The 17718-nt window shown below is 44.4% G+C and overlaps 1 protein-coding gene across 7 annotated transcripts in view; it reads left to right on the forward strand.

Annotated features, from left to right (window-relative positions):
- Window positions 1–17718, forward strand: part of PTPN4 (protein tyrosine phosphatase non-receptor type 4) — a 236115-nt gene that overhangs the window by 106072 nt on the left and 112325 nt on the right. For 6 of the 7 annotated variants that reach the window (XM_073305038.1, XM_073305037.1, XM_073305040.1 and 3 more), the window contains one exon: window positions 11671–11734. The exons of the other annotated variant lie outside the window; for it this stretch is intronic. In XM_073305038.1, the coding sequence (XP_073161139.1) occupies window positions 11671–11734 (64 nt within the window). The remainder of the gene's footprint in view (window positions 1–11670; window positions 11735–17718) is intronic. 7 annotated transcript variants of the gene reach the window in all.

A 17718-nucleotide genomic window follows, 5' to 3' on the forward strand; every position in this document is an offset into this window, starting at 1 on the left:
ATAACACAACAGAATGGTAATCTCAATATGTGACATTAGCATAGAAGCCAGGTCACATAATTGGTAACTGAAATTGTATGACGTACCCAGTCAATATGGGGATAATTGAAATGCCCCACTGTTATTGAACTTTTTATTTTGATATCCTCTCTAATCTCCCTTAGCATTTCATCTTCACTATCACTGTCCTGGTCAGGTAGTCGATAATAGATCCCTACTGTTATATTCTTATTAGAGCATGGAATTACTATCCATTGAGATTCTATGGAACATGTGGATTCATTTAAGATTTTTATTTCATTTGATTCTACGTTTTCTTTCACATATAGTGCACTCACCCCTTCCCCCCCCCCCCCGCCTACCTCCCACGATCTGTTCTGTCCTTCAGATATATTTTGTATTTGTTTCTTAGTGTCCCTCTGGTCCCTTTAGATGAATCTGCTCCCCCACGCTTGTAATTGTAGATTTTTAGTAGCAGTGCCTGGTTGGGTCACATGTGCATTGTCTCTGTCTCACGCCACTTCTGGCAGTGACATAGTGCTGTGCGACCAACCTTACCTTGGTTCCTTTTCTGCCGCCCTTAGCTTGAGACAGAGCACTTAGCAGTGCCTCTGTACTTCAGCTTTCTCTAGTTTTAACTTTAGAATACTAGTTGGTTAGTAGTTAGTTAATAGTTAGTCAGTAATTACTTACCCATCCCTGTTTATTTTCTTAAAAAAACAAAACCACTTTTTTTCTTAGGAATTTACATTTCAGTTGTTAGAACACCCCTTAATGTAGCATAGTTACCCTCGCTCATGGGAGGAACCCTACTTTGGGGGGCATGCCACCTCCCCCGTTTTAAATGCTGCCTCACTTGCTGCTCCTCGATCCGAGTCTGACGGGCACTCACAGTGTGTCCGCTGCCTCGGTGAGACACACATACCTCGAAAGTGCTCCCACTGCCACAACTTGAAAGTCTGTGCCAGAAAGGTGAGAGACGTAGAGCTAAAACTTCTCATGATGGAGAAGTCTATTATGGCCCACGTCCAGTCCAGGATCATGGACCTCTCCGGGGGAACAGTTTCCTACAGCAGTGTTTGACAGGTTCTCTTCCACATGCTTAGGGGAAGGAGCACTCTGCCAAGAAGGCAGCAAAGAAGCGGGTTCTGAACTCCCCTCGGGAATCCTCCAAAAAGCGGCGTTCCCCAACTCAGTAGACTCCATTGGTACCAACTGCAGCAAGACGTTCCACCTCTGAGGTAGCAGGACTATCCAGTACCGTGAGTACCACACAAGCAAAAGACCTTAGGCAGGCTGGCTTGGAAAAAGGCAGTAAAGGGAGATCTACATTCCCTGCCTCGGTACCACTGGAGCCGCTCAAACATGTGGCACCGAGCAGTTCAGCAATGGTATAGGCTGTGGTGCCACCTTCTGCACGACCCTTGGAACCAACAACCGCAGCAAAGTCATCGGTACCGCTGACAACACCTTCTTTGGTACTGCTGCTCTCGGTACTGCAACAGTTTCTCTGAAGAGGGACGAAGAAAGAAGATGGGTAGGAGGGATGGAGGTAATGTGGATGGAATAAACAATCTCAATGATATCTAGTACCCATTTGTCTGACGTGATGTTTCGCCAAACTATGGTGACTTTCTCTTCTCTTCTCTAATGGTACTGGACTACATACTGAAACTTAAGAAATCAGGTCTCTCCAGGAGCTCAGAGTACACCTCACAGCAATCATGGTGTTCCCCCACAAAGTAGACAAGTTCTCAGTCTTCGCCCACCTGATCACTAAATGTTTTCTCAAGGGTCTACATAAACTTTACCCTGAAATATGAGCCCCTACTCCATTATAGGACCTCAATCTGGTGCTGTGATGTCTTACTGGCCCCCTTTTGAACTATTCGTGATGTGTTCACTACTTCACCTCTCAATGAAGGTGGCCTTTCTTGTTGCTATCACGTCTGCCCAGTGAATAGGAAACTGCAGGCCCTCATGGCACACCCCCTGTACACAATATTTTTCAAAAACAGTTACCCTAAGACCACACCCTAAGTTCTTACCTAAAGTTGCCTCCTCATTACACCTGAAGCAGCCCATTTGTCTCCCATCGTTCTTCCCAAAATCTCACAGGAATAAACAAGGAGCAGAGTCATCTTGATAGCTGCCACCTGGCCCAGAAAAATGTGGTTTCCTTACCTCCTGAAGATGGCTATATATCCACCGTGTACTCTTTCACTTCTACCTCATCTCCTGTCTCAGAATGCAGGCCAGGTCTACCACTCGAACCTGGCAAGACTCCACCTCAAGGCGCCACACCCTAGACATCCAAAGAGTTCTAGCATTCTATATTGAGAGGACAAAGACTTTCAGAAAATCACCAATGTTATTTCTCTTCATCATGAACGATCTAAGGGAGATGCCATATATAAACAGAGGCTGTCTACGTGGCTCTCCGGCTTCGTTGACTTTTGCTATCAGCATCAACCATTACACCTACTGGGGACTCGCACACACTCCACCAGAGCACTCTCTGCCTTGATAGCTTTCATAAGAACATAAGAGCGTCCATACTGAGTCAGACCAAAGGTCTGTATAGCCCAGTATCCTGTCTTCCGACAGTGGCCAATGCCCGATACTTCAGAGGGTGTCAACAGTACAGGTAATCAAGTGATCCTTCCCCTCTCGCCCATTCCCAGCTTTTGGCAAACAGAGGCTTGGAGACACCATCCCTGACCATCCTAGCTAATACCCATTGATAAACACCATCCCTGACCATCCTAGCTAATAGCCATTGATGGACCTAATGATACTTCCTCATCAATTATTGGGAGTGGACTACATCCACCCTTATTGAATTGGCCCTGTCAACACTGGTTTTCCACTTGTGAGGTAACCCCCTTCTCTCCATGTGTCAGTATATAATGCCTGCATCTGTAATTTTCACTCCATGCATCTGAAGAAGTAGTTTTTTACCCACGAAAGCTTATGACCAAATAAATCTGTTAGTTTTTAAGGTGCCACTGGACTCCTTGTTGTTTTTGTGGAATCATTTTGTAACTAATGCAGGTATTTTGAGTGGCTGAGGTACATAATTGGGCCTCTTTAGTGAGCAAAAAAACGCTGAAAATGTTTTTGACGCTTGTGCTGAATATTCTGCTTTGAACTAATTTTCTCACTCTAAGAATCCCACAGTAGTGTAATTGCCTATTTAAAGTAAGAAGTCAGCTATTCCTAGTTACTTTAAAAATCCGAAAATAGTTACACAATAAATTGGCATGTAAATATTTTACAGGAGCTGTATCGTTTACATAATGCTAAAAATTTGTGCTTATTTTTTTTGAAGCTTAATATGCTGCTGACAGTGCTTTGTCTTTAGTTTTACATATATTGCTTGCTTTTAAAGTTCAGTAACTTACTAGATAAATAAAATTTTATTTTTTAATGGTGTTTATAGTTCTCCTTAAAGTTCATAATGTTTTAATCCTTACTTGTGGGAAATTGTATGAAATGTTTTAAAAATACAATGCACAAGATGCCTGTGTCAATAACTTGGCTCTTCCTGGGAGGTAACATTTCCATAGGTGGATTGGTTGGGTGTGTGGGGTATTATCCTGTCTTCCCTGCAATGTGATTGCGTCACAGAGGGATTGAGGATTTGGGTGGGTATGTTGCCATTTAATCCTCTGTGACAGGGGAGAGCACTGAAGAAGGTAGAAATGGGAGGGGTTCAGAGTGTTTTTAACCATTTGTCCTTTAGATAGAAAACACTTTGCGGGGAATACCATATGAGAATCTGGGGTCGAGATAGACTGTGAAAGCTTTTAGTTCCTCGTTCCCTGTCCTGGTGGGCAGAACAAGACTAGATAGATGATGTGCAGAGAAAAGGCCATTAAATATGATGCCACTGGCAATGCCCAAAGTCTCAGGAATTGGAGTTATTGCCAGTTGTTACTGGTGTAGGGACTGCTTTTCAGTTATGCTGTTGAATGTAATGTCATTGACTAATATAGTAGTTATTAAATGTGATTTAATTAGGAAAGAATCATATGGCTTTTGCAGAGACTTCACTATTTGAGGCAGTGGGTCCTTGGTTAGGCCAGATCAGCGGTTCTCAAACTTCATTGCACTGCAGCCCCCTTCTGACAACAAAAATTATTGCACGACCCCAAGAAGGGGGATCAAAGCCTGAGCCCAAGCCCTGCCACCCCAGCGGGGCTGGATGGGGGGGGGGGGGGGGTTGGAGGCCTAAACCAAAGTCTGAGGGCTTCATCCCTGAATTGGGCGATGGTAACCTGAGCCCTGCCACTCAGGGTTGAAGCCGAAGCCTGAGCCCCACCACCCAGGGCTGAAGCCTTCAGACTTTTGGCTTCAGTCCCAGTCAGTGGAGCTTGGACTTTGACTTAAGCCCTGGGCCTGAGCAAGGGCCTAATGCCAGCCCTGGTGACCCCATTAAAATGGGATTATGACCCTCTTTTGGGTTACAATCCACAGTTTGAGAATCGCTGGCCCAGATTATTCCAACTAGATACTGTATAGCATGTATCATAAGGCTATCAAATTGGTGTGGCACTACCGAGTGTATATGATTTACAGTTCAGGGGGGCCTCCTAAAATTAGATCTGATACAGCATATCCACTTCATTTGCAAATTTTAGGATTCATCAGTAGTGTGAGGAGATCTGCATATGTGTACAGATGATCTTGCTATACCAAAAAGTCCCTTCTTGAATTGATGCAAACCATATCTATTTATGTGCCTCCTCCCCCCCCCCCAAGTAATAGTATTATCTGAGTGCCTGTGGATTGTTTTCTGCAGTATCATTTGAAGTTAATTAGTTCTATATTCTGAGTCATTTGATTATGCACTTGGAGGATGAATTCTGTAGGTTAGGTCAGGATTTACTGGCTACCATGACACCAACTTGGGTCTGTCCCTGCTTTCTGATGCAGTTTATGTAGTTGGTCACACTCTGTATCTTGATTTTGAGGCTAGGATTAGAGATAAGGAAGGGGTGTGTCACTGACAGTGGAAGGGCAAGGAAGAAGAGAAGAGCGGCTAGTCCTATAGAAAACAGGGAAGAGTCAATGGAGACAACACCAAATATGAGCCCCAGGAGGATACAGGATGGGTTGAAGAGGATTACAAGGGAGAACAGGAATGGAAAGAACTTGCAGCCAGAGGGAACAGGGGATAGACCAGAGAATCGCACCGTCACCAGGAAAAGGCAGGTCTCTGTGATCGGGGACTCGTTGCTGAGAAGAATGGACAGGCCTGTAACCAGAGCTGATCCAGACAATAGAAGGGTGTGCTGCCTACCAGGTGCTAAGATACGGGATGTGGACCTGAGGTTGAAGAGGATCCTAAAGGGAGCGGGAAAGAATCCACAGATCATCCTTCATGTGGGAACAAATGATACGGCTAGATTCTCGCTGGAACGTATCAAGGGAGACCATGCCAGGCTGGAGAAGACGCTTAAGGAATTCGAGGCTCAGGTGACCTTCAGTGGGATTCTGCCTGTTCCGAGAGAAGGGCAACAAAGGTGTGACCAGATTATGACTATCAACAGATGGCTCAGGCAGTGGTGCTATAAGGAGGGCTTTGGAATGTATGGCCACTGGGAGGCGTTCATGAACAGAGGACAGTTCTCTCGGGATGGATTTCATCTGAGTAGGGAAGGATATAGCCTTCTAGGATGGAGGCTTGCACAACTGATTAAGAGAGCTTTAAACTAGGAATTTGGGAGAGATGGTTGGGAGATGTGTTAAGGATAATCTAGGCATGGCCCAATATCTAAACAAATACTTTGCCTCAGTCTTTAATGAGGCTAATGAGGAGCTTAGGGATAATGGTAGCATGACAAATGGGAATGAGGATATGGAGCTAGATATTACCATATCCGAGGTAGAAGCGAAACTCCAACAGTTTAGTGGGCCTAAATCTCAGATAATCTTCATCCAAGAATATTAAAGGAAATGGCACTTGAAATTGCAAGCCCATTTGCAAGAATTTTTAATGAATCTATAAACTCAGGTGTTGTACCGTATGACTGGAGACTTGCTAACATAGTTCCTATTTTTAAGAAAGGGGGGAAAAAGTGATCCGGGTAACTACAAAGTGATCCGGGTTAGTTTGACAGCTGTAGTATGCAAGGACTTGGAAAAAATTTTGAAGGAGAAAGTAGTTAAGGACATTGAGGTCAATGGTAAATGGGGCAAAATACAACATGGTTTTACAAAAGGTAGATCGTGCCAAACCAACCTGATCTCCTTCTTTGAGAAAGTGACAGATTTTTTAGACAAAGGAAATGCAGTGGATCTAGTTTACCTAGATTTCAGTAAGGTGTTTGATATGGTGCCACATGGGAAATTATTAGTTAAATTGGAAAAGATGGGGATCAATATGAAAACTGAAAGGTGGATAAGGAATTGGTTAAAGGGGAGACTACAGCGGGTCATACTGAAAGGCGAACTGTCAGGCTGAAGGGAGGTTACCAGTGGAGTTCCTCAGGGATCGGTTTTGGGACCAATCTTCTTTAATCTTTTTATTACTGACCTTGGCAAAAAAGTGGGAGTGTGCTAATAAAGTTTGCAGATGACACGAAGCTGGGAAGTATTGCCAATTCAGAGAAGGACTGTGCTATCATACAGGAAGATCTGGATGACCTTGTAAACTGGAGTAATAGTAATAGGATGAAATTTAATAATGAAAAGTGCAAGGTCTTGCATTTAGGGATTAATAACAAGAATTTTAGTTATAAGCTGGGGACGCATCAATTAGAAGTAATGGAGGAGGAGAAGGACCTTGGAGTATTGGTTGACCACAGGATGACTATGAGCCACCAATGTGATATGGCCGTGAAAAAAGCTAATGCGATCTTGGGATCCATTAGGCGAGATATTTCCAGTAGAGATAAGGAGGTGTTAGTACTGTTATACAAGGCACTGGTGAGACCTCATCTAGAATACTGTGTGCGGTTCTGGTCTCCCATGTTTAAGAAGGATGAATTCAAACTGGAACAGGTAGAGAGAAGGGCTACTAGGATGATCCGAGGAATGGAAAGCCTGTTTTATGAAAGGAGACTCAAGGAGCTTGCCTTGTTTAGCCTAACCAAAAGAAGGCTGAAGGGAGATATGATTGCTCTCTCTAAATATATGAGAGGGATAAATACCAGGGAGGGAGAGGAATTATTTAAGCTCAGTACCAATGTGGACACAAGAACAAATGGATATAAACTAGCCATCAGGAAGTTTAGACTTGAAATTAGATAAGGTTTCTAACCATCAGAGGACTAAGTTCTGGAACAGCCTTCCAAGGGAAGCAGTGGGGGCAAAAGATCTATCTGGCTTTAAGATTAAACTCAATAAGTTTATGGAGGAGATGGTATGATGGGATAACATGATTTTGGCAATTAATTGATCTTTAACTATTCATGGTAAATAGGCCCAACGGCCTGTGATGGGATGTTAGATGTGGTGGGATCTGAGTTACTACAGAGTATTCTTTCCTGGGTATCTGTGTGCTGAATCTTGCCCACGTGCTCAGGGTTCAGCTGATCGCCATATTTGGGGTCGGGAAGGAATTTTCCTCCATAGCAGATAGGAAGAGACCCTGGGGTTTTTCACTTTCCTCTGCAGCATGGGGCATGGGTCACTTGCTGGAGGATTCTCTGCACCTTGAAGTCTTTAAACCATGATTTGAGGACTTCAGTAAGCTCAGACATAGGTGAGAGGTCTATTGCAGGAATGGATGGATAAGATTCTGTGGCCTGCATTGTGCAGGAGGTCAGACTTGATGATCATAATGGTCCCTTCTGACCTTAATGTGTATGAGTCTGAATGTGTGTTGCAAGCTAAAGGAATGATTGTCTGGCTAATGGGCCACTTTGTCAATGATCTAGTAAGATGTAGTTTTCCTGTATCATCTTAAACACTCTCTTCCTTGGCTCCCTACTCACGAGTTCCCATTGTATTTAGTTGACTTGCAACTGATGAAGAAAAAGGCTAGATATCAGGCAGTCTCTTGGTCTGAATTCTATCAGTTGCTGCATAATGAGATTTTGAAATCTTATACCAGGCCTGTGACGGAAGGATGCAGAGAAGTTTCTTCACATCTAGCATCAGCAAAGTCACAGTCAGCGAAACTGTTTTGTGTGGTTAATAACCTGATTAATCCAGGCTTCAGTCAGTGATCGAGTGATATTTCTTCACAGCTGTCTGGCAGATAAATGCTCAGATTAGATTTGAAGTGAACTATCCTCCCAGGTGATGGAATTGGCTCTTTTGAGCGACGGGAGAGAGAAGATAGTTTTTGAGTCATTGCTCTTAAGGGACCAATGGGGCTCTGTTCTGTCATCCCTCTTGTTCATTGCTAGTGAAAAGTTTCATTTGCAGTGTATTCAGTATGCTAGGTGGCACCCACCTCTACATGCTTCTGGGTAGTTGATTAGCAACAGTTGTCAAGGTAGCTTGTTAAACATTTGAGTTTGACAAGACTTCACTTTAGTTACCTGTGGTGTCATCATGCGTAGGCTGAATCACAATATAATGTGTCCTACATGAAAGCTACACCTTCAAACTATCCAGAAACTACACTTATAGCTGAAAGAAAAGGAGTACTTGTGGCACCTTAGAGACTAACAAATTTATTTGGGCATAAGCTTTTGTGAGCTACAGCTCACTTCATCGGATGAATGAGGCAGTCAGCTTATTAAGCAATATTATATTCAAGGAGTGCATCACACATGTGTTTTGTGGTGTGCTGACTGCCAGTTGGTTTCAAGATGAAGTTCTAAGGTGGATGTGACCTATAAAATCCTAATCAGTTTGCACATCTGAAAGATTCACTTTATCCCTTGTGGTACCATGGTGGTTGTACTTGTCTAAGGCACCTAAGCTAACATTTTCCCTCACCTTTGTTCACCAGTGTCTGGATTTGCTGATCTTGTTTTCTCAGATTTTTCCTGGGGCGACGGAGTAGGGAAGGTTGTGACGGGCTTAATTTTTTTTATGTTGAATGTGCTTAGAGATCAAAAAATGCATATATGGCAAAGTCTGAATACACCTTGATTATGTTGTAATGCTTTGTGCACTTGCTAACCAGTTACTTGGCATGGACTTTATCTTAGGTTTATAAAGCAGTTTCACACTTTAATAACTTTATTAGCAATTTATTTTATTACTTAAGAGTAAATGGGTGATGGTCATTTTCCTTTGACCTCAGTTATATCACAAAGCTGGAGAAAGAGGTGAAGCAGAACTTGTCAAGTGTAACCAGGGAAACAGTGCCAGAGCTGGCATGCTGGTGAAGGTTCAAGGTGACTTTGAGCCACTTGTCAAGATTCTGTCACCAAATTAAAGGGAGGATTGGGATGATTTCCTGATGCTGGTGCTTTTCACTTCATTTTTGAATATTGCTCCATCATCCCTAACAGACCTGGCTTATCTTTCGACCTCATTTAAAAAAACAAATCTTCTTCAGGAGTAAATTTTATTGCCTTTTGAATGGAGCTAATTGTGCTGGATGGCAAGTATTTTCAGAAACACCCAGAGGAGTACAGCCTGGCACCCATTAGATCAGGGGTGGGCAAAGTTTTTGGCCCGAGGGCCACAGCTGGGAATAGAAATTGTATGGTGGGTCATGAATGCTCACAAAATTGGGGTTGGGGTGCAGGAGGGGGTGAGGGCTCTGGTTGGGGGTGTAGGCTCTGGGTTGGAGCCAGAAATTAGTTCAGGGTTTGGGAGAAATCTCCGGGCTAGGGAAGGGGAGTGGGGTGTCATGGGGGGGGGGGAAGAGCTTCCGCTGGGGGTGCAGGCTTATGGGTGGGGCTGGGGATGAGGAGGGTGCTTTGGGCTGGGACCGAGGAGTTCGGAGGGCGGGTGGATGATTAGGGCTGAGGCAGGGGTTTGGGGTGCAGGAAGGGGTGCAGGCTCTGGCTGGGAGTGTGGGCTCTGGGGTGGGGCTGGACATGAGGTGTTTGGGGTACAGGAGGGTGCTCCAGGCTGGGATCGAGGGGTTTGGAGCGTGGGAGGGGAACAGGGCTGGGGCAGGAGGTTGGGGAATGGGGAGAGGCTCAGGGGTGCAGGCTCCGGGCGGCGCTTACCTCAAGCGATTCCTGGAAGCAGCGGCATGTCACTTCTCCAGTTCCTATGCGGAGGCATGGCCAAGTGGCTCTGCACGCTGTCCAGTCCCCAGGCACGGCGCCTGCAGCTCCCATTGGAGTACCGGAGGTGGCCATTGGAGTGCGTAGGAGCTGCAGGGGGGCCATGCCACTGCTTTTGGGAGCTGTGTGAAGTGGCCCCCGACCCTGTTCTCTGGCTGGAGCGGGGCAAGCCCCAGTCTCTGCTCCCCAGCAGGAGCTCGAGGGCTGGCTTAAAACAGCTGGTGGGCCAGATCCAGCCCCTAGGCTGTAGTTTGCCCACCCCTGCATTAGATCATTGCCATCTTCAAATTACAGAAGTTGAAAGTTGTCATTATACCCCATATAATTTGGATTTAACAAAATACGGTATAAATTCTGGTTAATAAGTGCACTTCATAGAGGTTTGTTTGCCCAGTGATAGTGTTCCTTTCTTGGTTTTGGGGAAAAGTTCTTGTTCAAAAGGAAAACAAACACTTAGATTTCCCAGTCCCTTACTCTTTGTCTTACTTGCACCTGTGATATGGCCTTTTTGTAGACCTAGTGGGAGGGGGACTCTTATTGAAATGATGACAGGACATCAGTGGGTTACTATGGGAGCACATTGAAGAATCTTCGCTTAATGTGACTGTCTGCATAAACTGATTATTTTTGTATTTATTCTTATAATAGCCATTGATTTAGTTCTGAGTGAAAAGAAGGCATTTTGTAACATTTCTGTTCTGATTTTTGTATTTGAACAAACCTGTATCTTTTTCTTCAGTAGGTTTTCCAACATGTGGGAAAGGTGCATTGTAACTATTTATAGCATATGTATCTGCTATGAGTCCAGTTACTTTTTAAATAGGGATACAAGCCCATTAACAAATTCTTTACTAAGAGAATTTGATGGTAGGTCTAAGGCCTGTGTTTCAGGCTTACCGCCCTGGAATTTGACATAAAGGACCTGCTTTGCTAGCTCGGACAGTTAGAGATTCTCTTTACCCTCACTTCCTTATAGCTGATCATAGCATTTTCTTTTCTCTTTTGCTACTGCCTGAGTCTGATTTGATCACTGGTGTCTTTCCCCATCCTACACTGCTGTGACCAGCTTCTAACTTTCTTTTAAGTGACACATTAATCCCAGGAATTTCACATAAATTTAGTTATTGCATCAACATTGTAGTATGTTTCTAATAGATAGAATATGACCCCTGCAAAGATGGTGATTTCTCAGAAGCTCTTAAAAAAAAAAAAAAGAGAATTTATTAAGGAGTTACAGTAATACTGAAAGATATATATGTGAAACAATTATTTTAAAAATTACCAATATACCAATGAAATGTACATAGGAAGAGTGCCTTCGTTTACAAAACTTAAATCATACAAACTACTAATATAGCCATTATTCTTTTTAGCTATTTCCTGCCAAATGAAAGTTCATATGAATTAAATTAGTTCTCTGTAGAAAACATACATTTCAATAAATGTACCATAATTATTTTAATATGATTTCATTATACTAAAAGTGTATAAATATTCTGATTTTATTTCATTTTTCATTTAGGTTGAAGATTGTAAAAATTTCTTTTAAGTGCAAACAGTTTTTTATTCAACTTAGGAAAGACTTGGTGAGTACTCATCTTAAAATTTGGTGGTCTGAAAAATAACAGCAATGAAATTTCCTCATAAAGAAAAGTCTGCATTATCCTTTTCCGGTTATGTTGATTCCGTGTCTTTACCTGTAATAAAACATTCAGTTCTTCCAGCTTTCTACATAATTCAGTAATTATCCAAAGGGCAATTAGTCTATTTCTGGTTGTAATTTGTTTTGATTGAGTTGTCTTAAATATTAGAAGATTTTTAATTCTGTATATGTAGACTGGCTAAAATCAGCTGCTCTTAAATCAGTAAGAAAATAAAACATGGTCTTAGTTTTAATTTTGGTTTGAGCAGAAATCAAGTTAAATTGAAGTTAAACATAATGCTTGATATTTATTTGAAGGTTTTTGACTTTGTAAGTAAACTTTTAGTTAAATATGCTGTTTTTTATTTATATTTGTCTGACTTTATTGACATAGACTGGCTTTGTCCCATTTAAATGGAAAATTGATGACGATATCTTATATAATTCCAGGCAGCATAATATATAAATAGTGCTACTTTTAGAGACTTCTAACTTTTTTGAAATATGTCCGAAAAGTTATTCAAGTTTTCTATAAAGAATAAGTATTTTGCTGATTATGGTTATTTGACATCTGTAATGCAATGCCATAGGACTGCGTGATACTGAACTCCGTGAGTAATGACCTCGCCCATGCCTCAAAGAGTTTACTGTCTGAACTGATAAGACAGGTCACTGAGGAAGAGGATAGGCATAGGAAATGGAAATACATAGTTCTTCTTTAAGTGATGGTCCTTATTGTATTCCACTGCACATATGTAATGCACCCAGAGCCAGAGCTTTTCAAAGTAGTATTGCTTGGTGGTCCGCGCATACGTCCTTGTGTTGCCTTGTGGTTTCTTCAGTGCCTTCTCACCGCTGGATGGTCTGAGTCAGAGCGTCTGCTCACCTCTTGTTCTTAGTGATGCATTTTCAAAATATTTTACAAAAACTGTTCTTATTTTCGTTCATAGTTAGGATTTTATTGTTTTTCGTTGTACTTTGATAATTCCTAGCAGTTTTTATAAACAAGGACCTTGGATGCCGCTCTGGTGGTTTTTCCCATCAAACAAATCCCTCTTTCACCCCCACTTCCTGCCAAGATCCTGGGTCTGGGTACTGGATTATGCCAAAGACACCGGGATTCAAAGTCTGTGCTTCCTGCCCTTGCTCATTTTCCTTCAGTGACAAACATCAGTGCTGTTTGTACTGTTTGGGGAAAGTCCACATTGCCTCCAGGTGCAGTATCTGCACCTCCTTCCCCTGTACATGGGAAGGCCAATCTCTCTGCCTCAAGAAACACCTCATGGACGTAACTGTGGTCTTGAAGTCGGATCCTGGCCACAGAACCCCCCCATACATTGGCCTGAGCAATCCAAGTGTGGTACCACGGAGCCTCTGTCCTGCTGCTACCAAAGCTACAGACCCTGTGTCGGGGCCTTGCCATGAGCTATGGAAGCATGCGTATAAGCATGGCAGTAAGTCTTCATCTAAATCCAAGAAGGACACTGCGTCATCCATGACACTCCATCCACGGAGGAGCTACACGCTCCAAGGCGCACAAGAGCGATAAGAGGCCACACCGCTCACCAGATCCACTGATGCTGTATCCCTCCTGCCTCAGCTCTGCCAGTGTCCCATGAATTGCTGGTCCTGAGACCACGCCTCTTTTACCAGTTCCAGTCCCGTCAATAAACAGGGTACTATAGATTCCAGGGAAAAATCGGAAGCACTCCTGGCCTCACAAACTGTTAGCCTTGGAAGGAGTGTGGTCTCCACATGTTCTGGTGCACTCACCTCTGCAGAGGGCTCCATCTCTTGCATTACATTTACCTCCTGCTGGCCATACCTTTCTAATGCATCCTGTTCTGACGGCTCCGTCAGCACCGCCATTCACGCAAGACTCCGAGGACCAGGATGTTTGGCACAGTCTCCTGCTTCTGTTCTGGAAACTCAACTACCTGATGGTTCCGATGGCTCCATGACAGTTTCCTCCTTTGCCATACCCAAGAAGCTGGTGTCTGGCTCTTTGGGCACAAGTACAACAACAGCAGGATCAACTGAGTTGGCCACATTGGAGCTCGTGGCCCAAATATTGGCCTTAGGAACAATCTCATTCAGCTTGGGAGAACTTCCCTGTTTCACAGTCCAACCCTTCATCCAACAGATATTCGGAAATGGGTTTAGACGGTGCACCAATCAGCCCAGCTCCGATGGTTCCAGTGGATCCAGAGAGATTCCCTTTGTGGTCTTCAGATACAGCTGTCTCATTGACACCTTCTTCCCTGCTAGCTAGCTGTTGTCAGTTTCAAAAACTCCTATGTAGAATAACCAATGCTCTTGAGATGCCACTGGAAGAGATGCAGGATAGTCCATGCCAGTTACTAGACATTCTGCACGTATTGGCATTGGTAAGGGTGGTCTTACCAATCAGTGATGTCATTATTCAACTGGTACGCACCATGTAGCATACCCTGGCCATGACTGCACCGACCCCAAAAGAGGCTGAGAAAAGGTACTATGCCCCTGCCACCCCTGCAAAGGGTCAGAATTTTTATTGTCGCACCCTCCACCTAACTCTTTGGTAATAGAAGCAGTGTCAGAGCAGGCCAAACAACACCCATGCTCCACCCCAGCAGACAGGGTGGTAAAAGACTGAACCTCATGGGTTGAACGGTCTTCTCCTTGGCAGGACTACAATTCTGGATCTCTAATTACTTGGTACTGATGGCCAAGCATGACATGGATGGAGGAATTTGCAGATAAGCTATCTCAGCAAGATCGTACTCTATTCCAAGAGATTTTACAGGGATGCAAGTTGGTTGCCAGGTCCATACTTCAGGCTGCAGTTGATTCAGCAGACACATCCTCGTGTGTATTGGCGACTGGAATTGTCGTGAGGAGGGAATCCTGGTTACACTCCTCAGGTTTCCCTAGAGAGGTGCAGAACACAGTCGAGGACCTTCCCTTTGACGAATCACACCTCTTCAACCAGAAAACTGATGATTCCTTACACGCCGTAAAAGACTCTAGAGCCATCTTATTATCCTTGGGCTTATATACACCAGCACCAAAAAGAAAATTTTATTGTCCACCACCAGCCCAAAACTATAAAACTCCTCCCTTCTACCACTAACGGGCCTACAAACCTCCTCAGTAGCGCCCTAAGGCACATAGAGCCCATCCACCTGTTCCAGCAATGCAGACTTCTGCACAACACACTCAGTCATCGTGAAAATGGTGTTTCTGAGTGCACCTAGAGAGCCATCAGCCACTCCATACACCAACACTCCTACCCTCCACGCCTTTTTGTGGGTGGTCTCAAACTCTTTCTACCAGCTTGGAGAGCTAGAACAATGGACAAGTGGGTCTTGGACATCGTTCAACACTGCTACCCTAGAGTTTGACTGCGCCTCTGTCTCCCACCCTGACCCCCCTGCCCTAGAGATCCCTCTCATTGACAGTATTCTTACCCTAGAGGTGGGCTCCCTCCTACAGAGAGGAGCAATGGAGTCCATACCTGCAGCCTTTCAGGGCGCAGGGTTCTATTCCAACTATTTCCTGGTACCCAAGAAGAAAGGGGATGTAGACCAATCTTGTATCTCCAACACCTCACCCGCTCGATTTGCAAGTGAAAATTCTGTATGGTCATGCTTGCAACCGTCATTCCCTCACTAGAAAAAGGCATGTGGTTTATGGCTCTCAACATGCAAGACACCTACGTCCGTATCAACATACATCAGACCCACAGAAGGCTCCTGAGGTTCAAAGCAGGGCATCAATACTTCCAATACAGGATTCTCCCATTTGGACTCACCAGTGCCCAACAAATTTTTACAAAGGTTTTCTCTGGGGGTAGCGGCTCACCTACAACATCGGGGAATCCTTTCTTTTCCATACCTGGACGACTGACTGCTGGCAGCACAGTCCAAAGAGGAAGCTCAAGCATTGACATCCCAGCTTCTTCTCTGCTCCTCACTAGGAGTTAACAGCAACATGGAAAAATCAAGTTTGCACCCTACTCGGTCCCTGGAATTTATAGGAGTGTGCATCAATGCGATCTCCGCACAAGCATATCTGCCACGGCAGATTCCAGAGCCTACTGGACCAAATAGCCCTGATAACCTCCAGCCCTTCGGTCTCAGCCAGGACCTGCCTCTCCATCCTAGGGCACATGGTGGCGTGCTCATACGTTACACCCTTTGCCCACCTGCACCTTATCAGGCCAAATGGATACGCTTCACCTGCTGGGTCAAACAGCAAGGTCTTACCCCTGAATCTGTGGGCATCTCATATCTTCTCCACGTGAACGTCTTAGGACTTGCTCCCAGCTCTATCAGAGTGGATGCAGCCACCATTAGTGCCTTCCATCCTGTGGAGGGTCAGTTGATTTTTACCCATCCCTTGGCCTCCTGCACTCTCTGTCCTCTCCGGAAAGATCACTTTCCTTGTTGCCATTACCTCAGCAAGGATGGTTGGTGAGCTGGGAGCCATGATGGCAAAAAAACCCTTACACCATGTTCCATAAGGACAGGATCTCACTACAACTGCATCCCAAGTTTCGGCCAAAGGTCGTTTCACAATTCCACCTCAACTAACCCATACACCCACCTACCTTCTTTCCAAAACTACATGCCTCGAACGAGGAATGGCGGCTTCATTCCCTCAGTGTGCATAGAGCCCTGGCCTTTTATCTACAAAGGACAAAGCCGATCTGGAACTCTCCCAAACTATTTGTTACCATACTGGAGAGAATTAAAGGACACGCCATTTCCACCCAGGGCATCTGTAAGTGGGTCTCAGGGTGCATTATGCCCTGCTATCACTTGTCAGGGCTCTCCTCACCAGATGGGATATGAGCCCATTCCACGAGAGTGCAAGTATCAACAACAGCTGCGTTACACAACGTGCCCCTTGTGGAAATACGTAAGGCGGCCACATGGAGTTCAGAACACATCTTTTCCTCTCACTGTGCTCTGGTACATGATTCTGCGACATATACCTCATTTGGCACAGCGGTCCTCCATTCTACGGTTCAACCATCTTCCTTGCGCCCTCTGCCTCTCATGGTACTGCTTGTCAGTCACCCTCTGTGGAATACAATAGGGACCGTCACTTGAAGAAGGGGAGGAGGTTGGTTACTTGTCATGAGGTTCTTCGAGATGTGTGGTCCCGATCTGTGGCTATGTAGGTTTGCAGTGGAGAAGGAAATGGAGACATGGCCGGGCCGCCCCGCCCTATATCACCTCGGGTGAAACTCCAAGCTCAATACAAGGGCTCGTGTATGGACCGCCGAGCAATACTGCTTTGAAAAGCTGTGTCTCCAGGTGCATGGCCCATGCACATAACCCTTTGTGGAATACAGATAGGGACCACACATCTTGAAGAACCTCCAGTTAGATCCCGGTATGTAACTTTGTATTAATACCAAGAATAAAATAATACAATTAACACATCAAGTTAGCTCTGTCTTTATATGGTTCTTGCTTATTCTTTAAAGGAAATCAGTGGGCCACTGAATGCAGAATAACTAAGTAGATTGAGAAGGTGGATTTTGGGGAGGTGTATGTAATGTACGTTATTAAGGAAGATATTCCAAGTATAGGAAATGACATGGGAGGTGCTTGTTGGAGAAGGAAAATAGGGCTGTCGGGATAGAGAGGGAATAGGTGTATTGTACGATATTGACATGAGAGTTGTTGGTGACCAGTGATATAGCTGTAGCCAGGAACAGAGCTGTGCAGAATTTTAAAAGTGAGGCTGAAGAATTTGAAATTGGTGCAGAAGGAGCAGTCAGGCTAGAAGAAGAGACTTATAAAGAGGGTGATGTGGTCAGACTGGCAAGAAAGGTTTGACAGCCGCATTTTGGAGCATGGTGTGTATCACTAAGGCCAAGAAGTAGTCCAGGAAGGAGACTATTAAGGCAAAGGCAAATGTTTTGGTGGTAAAAAG

The sequence above is a fragment of the Lepidochelys kempii genome, chromosome 11 (assembly GCF_965140265.1).
Source record: "Lepidochelys kempii isolate rLepKem1 chromosome 11, rLepKem1.hap2, whole genome shotgun sequence".
NCBI classification, from domain to species: Eukaryota; Metazoa; Chordata; order Testudines; family Cheloniidae; genus Lepidochelys; species Lepidochelys kempii.